The sequence below is a fragment of the Scophthalmus maximus genome, chromosome 21, assembly GCF_022379125.1.
Source record: "Scophthalmus maximus strain ysfricsl-2021 chromosome 21, ASM2237912v1, whole genome shotgun sequence".
In the NCBI taxonomy this organism is placed as follows: domain Eukaryota; kingdom Metazoa; phylum Chordata; class Actinopteri; order Pleuronectiformes; family Scophthalmidae; genus Scophthalmus; species Scophthalmus maximus.
The window spans coordinates 9,905,292-9,924,563 of NC_061535.1; the positions used below are offsets into that span (position 1 = coordinate 9,905,292).

The 19,272-nt window shown below is 45.4% G+C and overlaps 1 protein-coding gene across 20 annotated transcripts in view; it reads left to right on the plus strand.

Annotated features, from left to right (window-relative positions):
• svila (supervillin a) overlaps window positions 1-18,045 on the plus strand; it is a 59,175-nt gene extending 41,130 nt beyond the window's left edge. For 10 of the 20 annotated variants that reach the window (XM_035619185.2, XM_047329812.1, XM_047329813.1 and 7 more), the window contains 29 exons: window positions 133-643; window positions 1,561-1,732; window positions 3,429-3,561; window positions 5,397-5,450; window positions 6,052-6,120; window positions 6,653-6,709; window positions 7,219-7,384; window positions 7,783-7,866; window positions 8,531-8,557; window positions 8,914-9,000; window positions 9,145-9,322; window positions 9,426-9,598; window positions 10,220-10,375; window positions 11,137-11,273; window positions 11,768-11,915; window positions 11,999-12,144; window positions 12,282-12,457; window positions 12,739-12,892; window positions 12,990-13,269; window positions 13,344-13,498; window positions 13,595-13,700; window positions 13,997-14,204; window positions 14,338-14,471; window positions 14,594-14,749; window positions 14,946-15,089; window positions 15,698-15,819; window positions 16,056-16,211; window positions 16,618-16,638; window positions 17,077-18,045. In XM_035619185.2, the coding sequence (XP_035475078.2) occupies window positions 133-643; window positions 1,561-1,732; window positions 3,429-3,561; window positions 5,397-5,450; window positions 6,052-6,120; window positions 6,653-6,709; window positions 7,219-7,384; window positions 7,783-7,866; window positions 8,531-8,557; window positions 8,914-9,000; window positions 9,145-9,322; window positions 9,426-9,598; window positions 10,220-10,375; window positions 11,137-11,273; window positions 11,768-11,915; window positions 11,999-12,144; window positions 12,282-12,457; window positions 12,739-12,892; window positions 12,990-13,269; window positions 13,344-13,498; window positions 13,595-13,700; window positions 13,997-14,204; window positions 14,338-14,471; window positions 14,594-14,749; window positions 14,946-15,089; window positions 15,698-15,819; window positions 16,056-16,211; window positions 16,618-16,638; window positions 17,077-17,163 (4,197 nt within the window). In that variant the 3' untranslated portion in view covers window positions 17,164-18,045. The remainder of the gene's footprint in view (window positions 1-132; window positions 644-1,560; window positions 1,733-3,428; window positions 3,562-5,396; window positions 5,451-6,051; window positions 6,121-6,652; window positions 6,710-7,218; window positions 7,385-7,782; window positions 7,867-8,530; window positions 8,558-8,913; window positions 9,001-9,144; window positions 9,323-9,425; window positions 9,599-10,219; window positions 10,376-11,136; window positions 11,274-11,767; window positions 11,916-11,998; window positions 12,145-12,281; window positions 12,458-12,738; window positions 12,893-12,989; window positions 13,270-13,343; window positions 13,499-13,594; window positions 13,701-13,996; window positions 14,205-14,337; window positions 14,472-14,593; window positions 14,750-14,945; window positions 15,090-15,697; window positions 15,820-16,055; window positions 16,212-16,617; window positions 16,639-17,076) is intronic. The other 10 variants (XM_047329809.1, XM_047329822.1, XM_047329820.1 and 7 more) reach the window with 5 other exon arrangements.
• Window positions 18,046-19,272: the final 1,227 nt, after the last annotated feature.

The window sequence follows — 19,272 nt, forward strand, 5'->3', positions numbered from 1 at the left end:
GAAGTGCAGTGAGTCAGGCGGGCGGTGATCAGTCAGCGTGATTTCATCTGCGTGTGCACTTTGCCTGATCTCGTTTCTCTGACCCCTCTTCTTTCTTTTGTCCGTCTCTCTCTCTCACTCCCTCTTACACAGCTTCAAAATGGTACAGGCTCTCGTTTAGAGCACGTCCCCTCTTCGTCCTCCTCGTCTGCACTGAGAGCAGGAAGCACCGTGTCCACTGACCATGCCGGAGACATCCACATAACCAGAGCACCAGCCCGGGCAGAAAACCTCCCCGACAGGCCTCTGCACCCTCGCCATGCAGAGGGCCCGGCCCGGCGCCCCAAGGACTCCGTGGAGAACCAGCAGTACCGAAACTTGCCCCAGAGAGACGACCGGTTCGATGTGGGAGCCGGCAAAAGGAAGCTGCCCTCGCCTGACCGAGCGGTCAGGCAGGCCGCTCTACCCCAACCCCACACGAGAAGAGAGAGGAGGAGGGAGGAGGTGGAGGAGGAGGTGGAGCGGTGGCTGTCCAGAGAGACGGGAGAGGGAGTTGTGCAGAGCTCAGAGAGCCACGTGCTGCTGGAGAGGCAGGAGCAGAGGGGGCATCTGAGGAAGGAAGGACACTATCCCGACGGACAGAGGAGCAGGACAACCAGTGGAGGTAAGAACAGCAAGGAGGGAATTTAAAGCGTTTTTGAATCTTGAATTCTGATTCGTATACACATACTGTACTGTACTCTGTTGTTGGAGATTCCAATGTTAAGTCCAACATGTATTTCAAATATAGATTTAACTTTTTAAATTTAACTCTTTATCCAAATATCAAATCATGTATTTAATTCACAAAAAGTGTATGATGGAATTGTTTCTGATAAGTGGCTCGGTGATGAGGAAAAGAAATGGGCTTTAAGAATTTAAAGAGCAAACTTACAATCTGGTGGCGTCGTCGGTATCAATCAGCAGTCAACAACTGTTCCTCACTCAACCACGTTTCCTGTGTTTGTGTGTTCTGTGGAGATTTTACACTCACGCTGTGGTTTTCAGACTTCCTGTCTAATCAGAGAGAGCAGAAATCAGTTTCATGAAGAACAAAGAAAATCTTCCGTCGCCTTGTTTTGTTTCATGGAGAAGGGACGGAGTGATGGATGCACAGACAAAAATCCGTGTGTAATGGCATCTACAAGAGACCTCCAGTGATTGTTCAAGACGCCGTGGGCTATTTGATTAGAAGTATGACGGGGACATTTAAAGTGTCTGTGCTGCTTCTCACCTGCCTCTTAGTGAGCGTGACGGACGTTCCCTCGCTCTCACGCTGGTTTTGCTGCTTAGTTTGCTCTGTGAGAGCATGAGGATGTATTGTGCTGTAACCCCCTGTAGACTTTTGGAATATTGTATGTACGGTATTAAGGGGTGAATCCAAGACAGTTTGTTAAAGTTTGCATTGTGTTTATTTATTATTTAATGCCAACACTGAGCAAGAACCTTGTTAACATTCATGTAGCTGCCGTCAATTTGTTGATTCTACTCACTGCTTTTCTCTTTTCTTTTTTTTGTGCGCTTGACTGATATCGCTCACAGAGCCGGTGGAGTCGACGGCGGTGACATCCAGAGCAGCTCCGGATTCGCCGGGGATGGTATGTGAGCCTCCAGCAGCAGACACGCACACAGACGGCAGCAGCCTGTTTGAACCCGAGCAAGGAGACGAACTGAGCGACGCCATGATGGCAAAACACATGTCCATCAAAGAGAGGTGAGTCTGGTCAGCCACGTTTTAGACTCTGGGTGGGTAGAGCCTTTTTTTGTTTTTGTTTTGTAGGAACGTATGCAACTACTGTACTGTTAAACTAATTTATATCAGCCTAGCTTCAAGTATGCTTCTATCGCATCATTTGGTCAGTGATTATAGCCATTAAAACTGAGGCGGAAGGAAGAGAAGATTCTTTTTCATTCTCTGCCCAAATGAGGGTTAGGTGGAGACAGAAAATTGGATCATGAGGACAAGAGAGAGGGAGTTATTAGATCTTAGTTATTAGTTATTAAATTCGGCCTCTGCTACTGTGCTGCTGGGCTCTCCAAAATGATGAGAGGAATACAAACAGCAGCATCGCGCTGGATATAAAATGGAGGCTTCAAAATGAATTTGATGAGATTAATAGATATCTTTATAATAAGTTTTTTGCAGGCAGTCCTTTATGTCTGCACATCTCCTTATTGCAAAACAAACACTTTTTCAACTTCATCAACCGTGGGTTGTCACTATTTTCACATTCTTTGTTTACATATCATTACTTCTGAGCGCTGTTTTCTGCTTAATGTTAGTTCAGCATTTTGCTTTCACAGCGTAATCTAAAACTATGAGCCCAGTATTGGATTCCTTAACATATGAAACTATTACATAAGTCCAGTTATGTCGCATTGTGTTTGCAGGCACAGCCTTGTGGATTGACTGAAAACACACACACACCGTGGCAGCGACCACACGCTAAATTGATTGGTGGCATAATGGAATTACAGATAAAGTGGTGTTAAAGGGCGGGCATCATCTGTTCCAGTCTGAAAGTTGGACTCCCTGTCACCTCGCACACACTGTATTATTTCTTCCTCTACAATGTTTTTGAGTCTCTCCCAATTTCAAAGCATTTTACCGGAGGCAGGATCTGTATCCCAGTTACAGCTGGTGACCTCTGCTCAGTGTGACTTTGATTCTGTTGTCGGCACCGGGGAGAAGCCCCCGGGGCAGAACAGGACGTCCCCTCACTGGATCACATAGGGGCGGTTGTAACAGGGGCGCGGAGGGCACTGCCCAAAACCCTGACCCCCCCAACCCCCTTGTGGGCCATCGTCTCCTCCCCCTTTGGAGATGAGAGCTCAATAACCGAACCTCTAGTGTTCTTGTCACACTCCAGTTTACTTCGCTCTGTTTTGCCTAAATTTACTCCTTTGCACCTCTTCCACTCGTCACTAGTCCAGCTCCAGTTACACTGACCTGACATTTCTAAGTGATGTTTATGTCAAATTGTACTTTAGCTGTCATGAGTCTGTTTATCTGTGATCCAGAGCTGGGTCCGACTATGGCTGCTAAATGACACACCGGCTGCTTCTGCTTAGTATCTGTCAAGAGGAAAAGACGCGTGGGAACATGCCTGTTTTTCGTCAGCGCCGGTGTTGTGACGGCGAGGTTGAGGTTTTGCTAAGTGCTAGCGTTGTGCACCACAGTGTCTTTATTTTCATGCATAAGTTATGTGAGCTTAACTAAGAAACATAAAAGAAGTAACTGAGAGAAATGTTCGGCAAGTTCCACAACACCGTTTTTGGGTTTTGTCTCTCCACTGCATCTCACACCGTCTTGCTTGAGCTTACTAAATATTTGGGCTTTTTTTCTATTTCTTCAGATCCCCCAATGTGTTTTTTCAATATGTCCCCCTCTTTCTTTCCTCTCTTGCTAGAGTTGCCTTGTTGAAGAAGAGTGGCGAGGACGACTGGAGGAACAGGATCAATAGGAAGCAGGATGCGGTGAAGGCTGCCGCGGGCGAGCAGCCCGCTCCGTTCCTCGAGGTGGAGCAGAGCTTCCAGAAGAAGGTAACCGCCTGACCTTCGCACTCACCACCTGACCGAACACAGCAGACGAGCCTGACACAGGCTGCCTGTGACTGTTGCGTCCGTCATGTCTGTTGCGTCGTGCCCTTTCATGAAGTCGTGACTTTATGCGGCCTGCATTCATGGCATGTTAAAAGGACGATAGAGAGTTCTACTTGAACAACTTTCTACTTATTAGAAACAATCTTCAAACACAGCCTTTAAATGATCAGTTCTGCAGAATAAACCTGCAAAGACACGTGGTAACAGTTTAGGATATCTCTAAACAGAGAGGTCGTGTTTCTGTCTCAATCTCTTTGTCTCTTTTTTCTCTTCTCTGTCATAAACAACTGTTGCATGTTTTTTTGGGGCTCGAGCTTTTCAGCTGCAGTTACCTCAGTCAGATACTGTAGGTTCTGGATCATTTATGATTTCATGGTGCAAACTGTTTATATTCCACAGATGTAGAAATGTAAGGCTGCCAGTATTTAATGAAATAATTCAATCAAATTTAGTTTTCATTTTTCCACTTGTGTGCATAAAATATATGAAAACATTTGTGGATTAAAATAAATGGAAAATGCACGTTTACTAAATAAATTACAATAAAAACTCTACTGGCAAGTGTGACACTGCCCTAAAGATTATGAAATTGAATGTGAAATGAATTCTCTGTTTTCACATTGGCTAATAATCTGCAGCCTGAACTTGAAAATAAATTGCACTGTACTTTTGCATATTTTTTTCCCCATAATGATAAAAAATTTGCCATTTTGAAACTGAAAATACAAAAATAGGAAACAAAATAGGAAATTTACCTTTTTAATTTGAGAGAGTATAAAATGAGAGTAATACACCAGGCAAACACAAATGGACAATTTAGATTTGATTAAATAATTTTATTGTAATAGTGGCAGCTGTAGACTTCCATTTATAAACTGTACAAGCCTAATTTCTCTGGAATTTCAGTGGTTTTGTGACAGTTGTAAACTAATATTACCTAAATTACACTTATTTTTCTCAGAGAAAGGTTAAATTACTTTGCACGTGTTTGACTACCTGTCAGCAGTCAGTGACAGTAATGACCAGCTGTTTTATGTGGTGTCTGTATTCTGTCATGTCTGGCTTCAGCCTTTCTGCATGTTACATGTAAACTTTCATTCTTCTGTTTGCTTTTGTCTCTGCTTGCATGTCCTTCATCTTAACAAAAAAAAAAGAAAAACTAAATAAATGTCATTTCATCCTCTGCATGTTCAGTGTGTTTCTGTGCCTACGTCCTCAGTGTGTTTTTGAAGGGAGGGGTGAGGTGGGACGGGAGACGTACCTCTCTGTTTAGACATATTCACAACAGCAACCCGCCACAGCTGTTTTTATTACAGTATCAGTGTTATTTCAGCTCAGCTCGGCAGCTCAGTCTGTACGTAATCTGGATTCAGGTTTTCAGTTCATCAAAATTCAGGCCGAGCTTTGCTTTGATTGAGACAAACTGAGTTAGAATAGTTTTTTTGTGGATGTTTTGTGGAAGTTAATACATTTTTAAGGTAAAGACAGCAGATGTTGTTCATCTTGCTTTCATTCTCCCGTTCATCAGAGCCAGTGGACACAATTCAGTCAGGTTCCTGAGCAACGCTCGAGATGAGGCAGATATGAAGGTCAACAGCAGAGCAAAGACTCACATTGTTTCATGTGCTTTGAAAGAAGGGAGCATTTCCGAAAGTCCAAATGGTGTAATCAGAAATATTTGTTTAGGATTTTTAGAAAGACATGTCATGCGATTATTTCGGGACGACATAACATTTAAAAAATGTCCCTTCTCACCCGCGGTTGCTTGTCCGTAGGATGATGAATCACGGATGATGATCGATGAGTTTGCTGTGACCGACCAGCTTTGGGTAAGGCCAGTGTGTAAGGCCGGATTCTCACTCACTCACTCACTCACTCACTCACTCTCACACACACACACACACACACACACACACACACACACTCACACACTCACACTCACACTCACACACACACACACACACACACTTTGGTGGTGTACTTTGTGTGGATGTTTCCCTTTGCATTCACGGTGATGGTGTCAGACTCGTGGCGTTTGCTTCTCTATTTCCTCCCCCCACATCTTAGTCACACACTTTTTTTTTTTATGTTTAAAGTTTAACATTTGCTTCTAAAATTGAACCATTATTCGTCTCTAATGAATTAAATTTCGTGCAGAACTATAATTCTTCTGAAATATCAGTGGCTCGAGCTGATGTTGACAGTAAATTCAAACAGTCTGCCACCCTCCTCTGCTCTGCCTCCCGTTTCCTCCCTGCTCCCACTGCTCCAGGCTGTTTTTGATACTGAAGTCACGACCTCAGTAATGGTTCTGTAAAACAGGGGTTTAAAAACAGGAGTTTACCGAGAAATAAAACCCTGACCACAGCTCCACAGCTGCTGTACTCTTGATGATCTCCTCTGTGTTTCCTCCATCTGTGGTCTCTATAGGAGCCAGCCTTTGCCTCCACATCCTCACCTCCTTTTCACCCCCTTTCCCCTGACGAGTCATCCAGCCAGGTAGGAAGAAACTGCACCAGATCTCTCCGCCTGCATCGCTTGCCCCTCGCCTACTTCAATTGGTGCTAAAATCCATACGCAAAATCACAACCCCCCCCCCCCTTGTAGGACACTTCATTATTTGAATCTAACTCACTCCTCGAGGGAGAGAAGAGAGAGAGAGAGAGAGAGAGAGAGAGGAGCACGGCTTTTTCAAACTTCAGCCATTCCCGTGTGGTTAATTGGCACAGTTTCCCCAATATCTTTTAATCTTTCTGCTCCTTCAGTTGCAGCCTTGCTACCCAAGCAATTTTGCCAAGAGCGCTCCGCAGTCCTTCGCAGCCGCCCTGCCCTCTGTTGTATGCAATCAAATATTCACCTCTTTCCCAAAGCTTCCTCACTTTGCTCATGACGACAGCATGGCAGCCCCCCTGCAGTATTACCTTTTCTGCCATATACGCAGCTGCTGTCTTATATATATTTTTTTCCATCCTCATCTCGTAATCCTCATTCTGTCTTACCTTCCTCATCATCTCCTCCGCTGGTCCTGAAGGCCGCCAGTTCTCCCAGACCCATGCAGGTGGATGAGAGACACCCCTGGAGACGGAAGGTGACTCGGCCAGCCCTGTCGATTCTGTATACGGCCCTCGGCAAATGCCCCCCCCCCCCCCCCCCCCCCCCCCCCCCCCCCCCCCCCCCCCCCCCACTCTCCAAGTGACAGCCTTTGCGCATGCACTGAAGAAAGTTTCTCAAAATTCACATAAAATTAGTCGCAGAATAGCTCAATAAAAGAAATTGTGTGCTATTGTCCCATGTTGTCGATTGCTAGGATTAACATCTGCCCCCACAGTCGTGCGCATCCAGCAGAAGATACTACAGAAGGGATTGTTTTCCTTTTGGGTGTTGTCTTGTGTTTGTGAAATTCTACTTTTCATTACAATACTTCGCTTGCAAGGGTCAGCGGAGGATGGTCTGTCTATCCTGTGCACAAACTTGTTTCTGGAATGCGTCACTATCTGAGGCTGTATCACAGTGTTTAAGTGTCCCAAAGTGGACTGTTCCTGTAATTTTCAGTCTTCCAAAACACTCAGTGCAGCCCCCTCTTCTCTCTTTCGTCAGAGAATAGCCGAGGCCGAGATGGAGTGCCAGGCGATCGAGGCCCGCATGTCCATCCAGGAAAGGAAACTTCTGATTGTGGCCCAAGAGGAGGCCTGGAAGACGAAAGGCCACGGAGCCGCCAACGATTCCACCCAGTTCACCGTGGCCGCGCGCATGGTGAAGAAAGGTCAGGGGGCAAAGTGAACGGACACGAATATGTGCACACACACTACGCACACGCACGGACACACACACACACACACAGAAATGTATTCAGTCTTGGCACCACAGAGAAGTAAGTCCACAGTCTCAGCTCCCTGCCCTGTATCCTCCAAAGCCTCCTTCTCAATTAGCTACTTAGGGAAAATTACTCAGCTTTTCCGGCCATCAGGCCCAGACACTGCAGACAAGGGTAACTGCTCTGACTCTTCTCAGGCAGAAAACACTTTAATGGTTTAATGGAAGTTTTTCCCTATTAGCTCTGCAGTTGATGGAGGGTTTAATTTGAGTTTTGGGGGAATCTGGGGAAAGGGGGATATCCAGTGTTACCATGTCATGCTAACTGGGTGTGTGTTCCTTCGTCAGGGTTGGCCTCCCCCTCTGCCCTCCAGTCTCCAGTGGCATCCAAACCCAAGAACAGCAGCCCTGCAATCTCCAAACCACAAGAAGGTCAGTCCCATCCTGCTATCTCACTCATTTCTGCTACTTATTATATTATTATCATTATTATTACGATTGATGACTACTTGACATGTTATTTTCTGCCTCTCGCTACACTCCTAAATCCTCTGGTTAGCTGTAATGTCACACGGCTGTCATGTAGAGTAGAGGCGGGTTATTAAAGACAAGAGAGTTCAGCTGCTGCTCAAATCTCATTTAGACTTAATGACATTTTAACTTCCCTCAGCTATCACCAGACACACACTTTCCACATTTTGCCATACAATTATATAACAGAAATCTTGTCTTGAACCGAGTTACATTACTGTGTTACGTCACCTCTGATTCTGGGCTATTGAATTGTCAGTTTGCCCACTTTTTGATCAAGAGCACTCGGAGACCGCAGACCTCCGCCAAGGCTGAGCCAATCCCGCACATATGTGCCGCTTCACCTTCAACAAAGTTCTTGATCCCTCCAAAAAATGTTATCACCTATTACCATGTCCGAGACCTATCTTTGATGACATTTTTGGGCAAATCCTTCCTTAAATTTATTTTAGTAATCCAGACAAACTAAACCCATCACATAACCTCCTTTGGGGAGGTTATTGATTCTGTGTCCGATCTGGTTTGGACACCGTGTAACTGACTGTCTTTGCTTCTCTTTCAAAAGACATGGAGGAGATGTCTGATACTGAAGGTTTATTCCTACTATTTTTTTTTTGTGCTGCACTGTATGCACAGTTCATCATTATCACCAAAACGACAAACATCATCATGTGTTGCTGTGGGACTTCTGTCAGGCTTAGTAGCCTTACAGAATATAAACCATGGATAGTGTTAACTTTGAATATGCATGAGTCATATTCAGCCACTGTTAACTATGTTTTCATTAACTTCATTGTGACTGTATGTTCCTGTTCATCATGCATCAATGACAAGTGTGACTCAGTCAATGTGCCTGCCAGTTCAGAGATGAGATCTGTGCTAAACTGAAACACAATGTAGATTGATGGCTCTAACAGCTGCGTGTGCGTGCATGTGTGTGTGGTGCAGAGATCATGGCCATACCAGATTTGAACCTGGAGTCGGACAGTAAGCTCGATAAGCTGGAATCCTTCCTCGGCAAGATCAACAGTAAAGGTCAGTCATGTTCAGCTACAAGTTCATCAGGCCTGTGACACTGTTTGAGTAATATGGAAAGGATGCTGCATTACCACCGTGCAGTTCATTATAGAAGATCTCTAACTGATACTGCATTAAATCCAATGTCTTATCCCTTCCCAGTGTCTGGACTGCCTGAAGCCACCATCACAGTGACGGAGAAGAAGGTAAAGGAGGTGATGACCCTCGAGGACGAGACTTTCTCCAAGTTCTACCGCCAAGTGGAGGAGCTCCCCTCCATCACCAACAAGGTGGAGATAGACGACGACTTTGATGCCATCTTCGGTCCCCAGGTGCCAAAGTAAGCTCTCGCTGCCAGAGGTCAATTATAAGTAGCAACCCTGATTAATCCATCAGTATGACATCGTGACCCTTCTCCTCTGACACTCCCCCCTCCCTCCCAGGCTGACGTCGGAGATGGTGCAGCACAAGCGAGCGGTGCGCCCGGCGCGCAATGTCCAGTCGTCCAGGAACCCTCTGAAGACGCTTGCTGCCAGGGAGGACATCCGACACGAGTACACGGAGCAGAGGCTCAACGTCGGCCTGCTGGAGAGCAAGAGGATGAAGGCTGAGAAGAGTGAGTGGGAACGGACGAGGAGCTGGAGAATACGTGATGAAAGAGAAAAGTCGTTGAAGTGACCAGAAAGAAATGCAGTGACAAACATCTGTACCTTGTTGTGATGAGATGCAGAGAGATGCATTGACCTATTGACGCCCAGTGTTTAAAACTAAACAATTTCCACTTTCACTGTGAACAGACAACAGCAGAACATGCGTCTCAATCTCAGATACAAAATTAAGCACCACAGATATTATTCAATCTTTAAAAAGTCTCTACGTGCTATATGTTAACTCTTAAACTGACCCACATCTAACATCGGAACATGGACTGGAGTTAGTTTCCGGTCATTGTGAAGAGCAGTCGTCAAAATCTTAGTTGTTTTTGAGCTGCACTTGTTTTGTTGGCAGGGGTTGGGGCTAAGGCACTTAAACTGTCTCTGGAGTATTTGTTACTGTCATATATAGACCCTCATCATCATGCCTGAAAGATCATGTGTGTCAGATCAAGGTTGGCTGTTGTTTCTTCACTCATCTATGCATAAGGGCAATTTAGAATGATTTATTGTTTTGTATTATGACCTTACTCTCAATCTCATCCACCCCCCATCCAACCCTCCCCAAATTCTGTTCACTGCAGTGAATAAAAACTCTGGTTTCTCCGACGTGGCTCTGGCCGGTCTCGCCAGCAAGGAGAACTTCAGCAGCGTCAACCTGCGAAGTGTCAACGTCTCAGAACAGACGTCCAACAACAGCGCCGTGCCCTACAAGAAACTCATGCTCTTGCAGGTCAAAGGTCAGTTGAATGGACGGAACACAAACAGGTGCACCTGCACTCACAACAGGGTCTTTTTTATTATCTGTATTGTCAGTACACATATTTTGTGGATAGTTTAGGTTAGATTCAAGTGTAGCTTTTAGATTTTTTTTTTTGTTTTTTTTGTGGCGATATGCAATGTGTGAAATATTTCGCCGGTGAAGCAATACCTCTAGTTGTAGTTCAGATGGTTACTGTTTTGCACAAAGCTGTGGAGGATGCTGCTCGAGGGCCGTCCTTTCCAGAGGATATCTAAAACGGGAAACAAGACTTGGTCTATTTCTGTGTCTTTGCGCCTCTTCTACAAGTCCGCTGGTGACAGCTGTGGCTCTAAATCATTCTTCTTATAGGTCACCTCACGCTATCTTGGGCTGATCCTCTCCTCCCAAACCCCACCGTGTGTGTACTGTAATCCAGAGCAAATCCACTATACAGTGGGGGGAACACACTTTGTCAGGAGGTCAACTGTACCAACCTAAAAGTGGTAGTTTTGTCTGGGTCCTGAATCAGCCCTGCATTTGTAATAAAAATGTAATTTATGATTTATTTGTTAGTTGTAAATAAAGACAACTTTTTACACAAACGGGTGGGACGCATAAACATACCGTACATGTACCTTGTCAAAAGGTGATGGCTGGCACAATGTTGCCCCCTAGTGCGATAACGCAGGCACGCCGACGGTGACAATCAGAGCTGCAGCTCATGTACCGCCCGTCGCTGTGTTTGTGTGTCGGAACCAGGCCGAAGGCACATCCAGACCAGGCTGGTGGAGCCCAGAGTGTCCTCCCTGAACAGCGGCGATTGTTTCCTGCTCATCGCGCCACACCACTGCTTCATCTGGACTGGAGAGTTTGCCAATGTCATCGAGAGGAACAAGGTTAGTCTGGCATTTGAGTTTCACAAAATTACATTTTTTTTACAATTGGAAAACAAGCAAGTTTGGCTAAACTATGGTTAGAGTTGTATTGGAGAAAGGGTGTGAGTATGTGGGGCAGTCTTCACGTGCAGGATGTAAACACATCTGTGGGAGGAAGAAGCAATGGCACAGCAGAGGAAGACCGAAAACGTGTGTGTGTATGTGTGTATGTGTGTTGTATCGGAAGGGGTTGCTGCAGGAAACTGACACAAAGTAAAGCTATTGTTCAAAGCCCAGACTGGCTGATGACCTGTGATTGGCTGGACAGAGTGCTGACCTCAATCTAAGTAAAAGGAATACTCTGAGCTGTGACCCGCATACAGATTTCACAATCCTTTTTTGCAAAGTACAACCACTATGTTAATAATCTCTTATTTGCAAAAAAATACGAACAACGGGAACTCATCCATAAATAAACTAATTACTTAAGTTTTTTCCCTCCTCCTTTCTTTCAGGCTTCGGAGTTGGCCAACTTCATCCAGAGCAAAAGAGACCTGGGTTGCCGTGCCAATCACGTCCAGGTCATCGAGGAGGGCGCCAACACGCTCAGCCACGCTGCCAAGGAGTTCTGGAAGATTCTGGGAGGGCAGTCAAGTTATCAGTGTAAGGATTCACAGGTTGGATTGTTAGAGAAAAACACACGAGGCGCTGAAATGCAATGATGTCCTCGTCCTTTTTCCTTGTAGCTGCGGGAACACCAGACGAAGACGAGTTGTATGAGGGCGCCATCGTGGAGACGAACTGTATTTACCGCCTGATGGATGACAAACTGGTCCCAGATGATGATTTTTGGGCCAAGATGCCTCGCTGCTCGTTACTCGAACCCAAGGAGGTCAGACAACTTAGATTAAGCCTTTTTTTCCCAGCAAGATGTCAAAGTTAAACCATCATCATGTTTTTAAAATGTTTAACTTTGGTTCCCCCCAGTGGCCATAAAAAAATACTTTCTCCGTCTGTTTCCTGTTGCAGGTTTTGGTGTTTGACTTTGGCAGTGAGATGTACATATGGCACGGGAAGGAAGTGACGCTTGCGCAGAGGAAGGTGGCCTTCCAGCTGGCCAAGCACCTGTGGAACGGCACCTTCGACTACACAAACTGTGACATCAACCCACTTGACCCAGGAGAGTGCAATCCACTCATACCCAAGTATGGAAAAAAAGAGCATGATTAAATACTATATAGATCATTCACTGGGTGTTTACGTACACAGCGATATTTTGCATTTGTAAAACCAATATGATACAGTGGTTCAACCTACTGTTGAATAAGCTGGAAAAGAAATTGCTAAAATGTCTTGTTCACTTGATGGCCTAAATTCTGTTGATATCTGTCGTTGAATGAAAGATTATAAGTCTATTGATAACATCTGTATTGATGGAAAGCACCGGTTCTGTGTCATTGATGGACTGTGTCCTGTCCACATGTAGGAAAGGCCAGGGCCGGCCTGACTGGGCAGTGTTTGGCAGACTGACGCAACACAATGAAACGACCCTGTTCAAAGAGAAGTTCCTGGACTGGAGCGACTCCAGGAAAACACCCAGCCCCACGAAAAACAACAACCATCACACCGCTGATCAAAAGGTATATCTGAAAGTACTTCCGCACACTGAACCGTGAATCCTCGTCAACAATGTGACGTTGAGGATTAAACAAGGCTTCGCTCTCATCCGCGCCGCAGGAGCAGTCCGCCTCTGATCATCCCCGGGCGTACGACGCCTCCCTGATGCTGCACCTCCATCAGGTGCCCGTCTGCTCCAAGCTGGATGGGTTCAATGTGGGGCGAGGCTACGGCCTGGTGGAGGCGGAGGAGTGGCGGAGCTACGAGATCAGCACCCTCGCGGTGGAGGTGTGGCACATCCTGGAGTTCGACTACAGCCGCCTGCCGCGCCAGAGCATCGGCCAGTTTCACGAAGGCGACACCTACGTGGTGAAGTGGAAGTATATGGTCAGCGCTGCAGGTCAGTATTGAATTCCTGCTGCATTGTTGGGATTTTTTTCACGTCCCACCTTTCTAACTCCCATTTGCCCTCAGTTGGGAAGAGACAGAACCCTGAGCAGCTGAAGACGGCCGGGCCTGGGAAGGAGAAGTGCTGCTACTTCTTCTGGCAGGGCCGCAACTCCACCGTCAGCGAGAAAGGAACGTCAGCGCTGATGACAGTGGAGCTGGACGAAGAGCGAGGAGCACAGGTACTGTACACAACACACACAAGTCTGTTTTCTCTGTCTTTTTTATTTTCATGTATTTAGCTCTGACTCATCCTGTTTCACCTCTTCTTCCTCCAGGTTCAAGTCCAGCAGGGTAAGGAGCCTCCGTGTTTCCTGCAGTGCTTCAAAGGAGGGATGGTCGTCCACTCAGGGAAGAGAGAAGAGGAGGAGGAGAACACACAGAGTGAGTATTATGCCAGCGCTGTCATTTCTCAAGAAAAACAAACTTATCAGTCGGTGGCTGCTGCTTTTTCATCATTCTCCTGTATCTCTGCTGAAATATACTCAGATAGAATCTCTGACAGGTCTAAATAAGTCACAGTAGCTTTTTAGACTTTCACAGCAGTGGTACAAACACATACCAATATCCTGATGCTCAGCTTAAGTTCAGTTCAGAAGTTTTCTGCTTTTATAGTTGCAGCTAAATGCCTAAAAACTTGTGCGTCCCTCACCTCCTCACTCTGCTTCGGTCTCTCTCAGATGACTGGCGTTTGTATTGTGTGCGGGCGGAGGTGGAGGTGGAGGGCTTCTTGCTGGAGGTGGCCTGTCACTGCAGCAGTCTACGCTCCAGAGTCTCCATGGTGCTGCTGAGCGTCAGCCAAGCCCTCATCTACCTGTGGCACGGCTGCAAGTCTCAGACACACACACGGGAGGTGGCCCGCACCGCCGCCAACAAGATCAAAGAACAGTGAGTGGAGACTGAATTTAATTTTACAGTAACTTCCTCTAAACATAAGGAAATCTTTAGATCTCTACCAATGAAGAAAAAGAAAATATATAGCGAAATTCTTATAGCTGATTTTACCTTTGTCTTTGTGTAGTTGTCCTCTGGAAACAGGCCTCCACAGCAGCAGCAAGGTGACCATCCGGGAATGTGACGAAGGAGCAGAGCCCACGGGATTCTGGGAAGCCCTCAGGAGGAGGGACAGGAAAGCGTACGACTGCATGCTGCAAGGTGGGAGAACATCAGCGAGTGAAACCCCGCTTGTACCTTTTCTATACGGTGAACCGATGCGGGGTGTAAATAGTGAGGTTTTAATAATGGGATTGTTTGTGTGTGATACGTTGAACCCTCAGACCCAGGCAGGTTTAACTTCACACCACGTCTCTACCAGTTGAGCAGCAGTTCAGGGGAGTTTGCTGCGGTGGAGTTTCTCTACCCAGCCAGAGACCCCAAGCAGGTCAACTCTATGCCCTTCCTACAGGAGGACCTTTATGCAGCTTCCCAGCCAGGTACACAAGCACACACACACACACACACACACACACACACACTCTAATATTGCCATAGAACCAAAATGTAAACTAAAAAATTCACACACAAGCACAGCCGCTAATTTCTTTTCTTTCTTTTATTTTTTTACAGTTATCCATAAGAAAACTTTGTGAGTGATGTGTAATTGTCTTGTGTCCTCTCTCCTCTGTTCAGCCCTGTTCCTGGTGGACAACCACCATGAGGTCTACCTGTGGCAGGGCTGGTGGCCTCAGGACAGTGAAAGCACCGGCTCAGCCCAAATCCGCTGGGACTCTGACCGGAAGTGTGCCATGGAGACTGTGCTGCAGTACTGTAGAGGTATCCCTCTTCATCCTTAGTACTTCTAGACATGTAGACATCACAACGTGTTGCTCTTATAACATTTTTGTTTGTGTACGGAGACCCTGAGTGGTCAGAGAGAGAAAAATGTATGTCTATTTATATTTAGAGGTCACGTTTCTTGTGGATTGTCACTGGAAGGTATTTGGCAAAATGGATATTGAAAAGACTAAGGTCGTGGTAAACGTATTATTCAAAACAGGAAAGAATTAATCAGAACTTGCAAACGTATTATTCAAAACATTGGAACAAAATAATCAAAATGGAGGAACACATTTATCGAAAGGTGGGAGCATATTAATCAAAGCGAGGGAACAAAATAATAAAAACAAGGGAACTAACTCAACTAAAGAAGGGAATGTATTAATCAAAAGTGGGAACATATTAATCAAAAACATGGGAACTAATTAATCGAAACGGGGGGAACGAAATTATAACGTGGGAACATTACCCCCACCCACAAAGTGCAGCACTATCCACACTACTACGGGAAGTGTAATGCAAAACCAAAACTAATTTTTTAAAAAGGGATATCGTGATGGGCTGCGGCAAAGCCAGTGAGCCCTTCTTGCCTTATTTTTCCCCAGAAAAGAACGAGAAGAAGCCTCCCAAAGCATATCTGATCCACGCCGGTCTGGAGCCGCTCACCTTCACCAACATGTTCCCCAACTGGGAGCACAGAGAGGACGTCGCTGAGATCACAGAGAGGGTGTGTGGATCAAATCCTTTTATCTGATTACTCCCAGCTACATCATCTGATATGAAGCAGCAGTGTACTCTCATATACTACGTACATGCACTCACTGTACGAAAATAAAAACCACCTCAGTCCATGTGTAAGCCATTATCCCTTAACAATTTTTTCCTAATTGAATTTAATATCCAGTTCTCTGGGTTCTTTTTGCATTGAAATTCTATATACAGTATTTTTGTGTGTGCCCTCAGGAGGCAGAGGTGTGTAACCAGATTATCCTGGTGGAGGACGTGTTGGCGAGGCTTTGTAAAACCATGTACCCGCTGGCAGACCTTCTGGCCCGGCCGCTGCCCGAGGGAGTCGACCCTCTCCGTCTGGAGGTCTACCTGTCTGAGGAGGACTTTGAGGTAGGAACCCGCCGACTGCAGACAAATGCTACTTTTTCAGTATGATAACTGTCAATAAATTGGTCTAAACCGATTAGATTTATTGTGAGGTTATCTTATGTTTATTATTTTAATGTGCAACAGTGTTTTATTTTCTTGTTTCCGGCACCAGGTATCCATCTTGTTATTTTTTGTGTCTAATGCAGTAATATGTCACAGGGCAACAGTGTATTATGGTCTTTCCCATCACTGTCTGGAATATTGTATATGTTAGCAATTAGTTGATTATTCATCCTCTCTTAATCCATCCCTCTCTTTTGCTTTTCTATCTGCAACCTTGAGCATTTGTCCTTTTTGTCCTGTCGTCTTTCCTCCGTCCTCTCGTCTCTTTATGAACTTAACCTCTTTTATTCATTCCACCCTCCAGGGTGTAGGGGCTCATGGGAAGGTGAGTCGTCTGAGTTGAGCATGGACGACCCTGACTCGTTGCACAGCATCCTCACTCCTTATTCAACTCTATTGCTCATTGTCCAATTTCCTCCCAACTCTTCTTCACAACTCTTTTTCATAATTTTCTCTCTAATAAACATTTTAGTTTTTTCCTTTTGTTTAGCATGTTGTTCACTCACAATCTTGGTGTGGACTGAATTTGGGAAATATGAGCTCCTAATCAAACGTGAAACAGATCATATTTTACTGAAAATAGAAGAATGGGGTTTGCTTTAGATCTCACTGATGCACGAGTGTGTTCTCAGAGGTTACTCATTCCTCACCAGCTGCAGCAGCATTAGTTGGTTTGAAATACTGAACCAATTTTTATGGTAAACTACCATGTGACTGTGCTTCTCTGCTTCATCCTTAATGTGTGCATGGCCGGTTTCCACAGAAAGCCCTGGAGATGACCAGAGAGGAGTACGGGGGTTTGCCCGTCTGGAAACAGGTGAAGTTGAAGAAAGCAAAAGGACTTTTCTGAAACGGAGAGCTGAGCCGAAGACACAAAGATGTTTTTGTTTTGTTTACGCCTGCACACAACAGCGGCTCGGGGGGGTAGAGAAAACCTGCGTGAACCCGGTGATGTGGGGTTGAGGATGGACGAGAGGAGTTAGGAAGTCGTGGAGGAGACCATGGGCAGATGGGACGTGTGCCCGCCCTCTCGTGCTGCAGATTTCCTTCTCGTTTGCTTTTTGTGTTTGCATCTTGTTCGTCCAAGTAGGAGACACGTGTAGGCCGATGCACCTGTGAGTGAACGTGTCTATAATTTTACACTCTGTTAATGTTTGTACATAATGTACAAAATACGCAGGACAGCCGGTGCCCCTACAACGTCAGTGCAGCCATCTACGGGAGTGGGAGCAGGCCTTTCAACCTGTTCAACACACTCCACGTCAGAGACTGCTACTCTCTTGTATGTATGTTGATGCATTACAAATAATTTATATTTATATTAAATCTATAAAGGATTTTTTTTTTTTAAATATTCACAAATATTTACTGAACTTAAAAAGTAATAAAGTGTATAATGAATGTTAAGGAGGTTTGTGTCATATGTTGATAAATACTGGATATTAGTGAGAGTCTGTTTCGCTGTACAGTTCACCGTTTTGCCATTTACAAATCCAACGATGCAGCTTCGTTCGCGTCTAGTGTAGTTATTATTTCCCCTGGTAGAGATTAAACAGGTTCGATTAATGGCTAAGAGAGCGATTTGAAAGTGTTTGATTTTTAAGTCCTGCAGTGTATAGTGCCTTGCTTTGTGTACAGTTTATATACAGACCGTAGTCTGCATTTTGAAGACTTTTTGTGATATAAAGAACTATTAGAGAAATAAAAACCCTGAAAGTTGGACATCTGAAAAGCTGTTGCCTTTTTTGTTCTTCATTTAACTCTGCAGTGGCACAAAAACGGCATCACTATTGTTTTTTGAAACTCTAGTCATGACTTGAACCCAGTAGAGGGCAGTAGAGGTCTAATTTTCGCAGACTGGACCATTGCAGAAACTCAAAGGCGTTGTATTCATGCGCAGTCATATTCAGTTAATAATCCTGAGAACAATGTTTGTATGCTTACGATACATTCACACAGATCAGTTTGCTTTTCTATGATCCACAGTTCAATTATCAACTAAATAGAACTTGTGTGCAAAGAACAGTTCAGAGGCTCCTGCACAGGGGTGGAATTCAAATGTGAATACTTAATAGATGATTAATAGTGGGAAATAGGAATATGATAGGAAAGCAGGATCAAATCCTGGTGCAGCAAACTATGTTTAATTTTGGGGATGAATTCACCGAAATCCCCTCAGTCTATGATTCATTCATCCCTCTAAAATAGAATTTAAAAACCCCAGTAACAGCAGAAGCAAAGACTCAGTGGAAACTCATGAGTCGCATGTTGGAAAACAGTATCAAACTGATGTTCTCTCCTCGATAAGTAAAACTTGGTGTCTTTATCACAAGTACAGCAGTTGATTTTTAAAAAATCAATTAAAAAAAATCAGTAGTTTACACCTTGTTGACGTTGCACTCTTATTACCGCCTCTGTCGGCGGCTGGGGTCCCTGTGCTCCTCTGGGGTCCCTCTGGGGTCCCCGCTGCTCCTCTGGGGTCCCCGTGCTCCTCTGGGGTCCCTCTGGGGTCCCCGCTGCTCCTCTGGGGTCCCCGCTGCTCCTCTGGGGCCCCCGCTGCTCCCGCTGCTCCTCTGGGGTCCCCGCTGCTCCTCTGGGGTCCCCAAGCTACCTTTGGTCTGTGCGCCGCCCGCATGGCAGCTTCATGGATTCCGTTCAAAGCTCCGTTACCTACGTGAAAGTCGTACACACACACACGCAGGTGAAAGCTGCAATCAGCCATTAAACCTCACGGCCTCATTTTTCCAGGCCGTCCTCCAACCCCACACACACACACACACACACACACACACACACACACACACGCACGCTTGTACTGAAAGCTCTCAGATGTTCTCAATATCAGCCTGTTGGCCCGTGTTAAGGAACAAGAGCAATTAGGGGGGAATTTCATGCAATCACTGTAGAACAATATACACAGCAGGTTTCTGTCCATCCAACTGTTGCTCGAGTGTTGCTC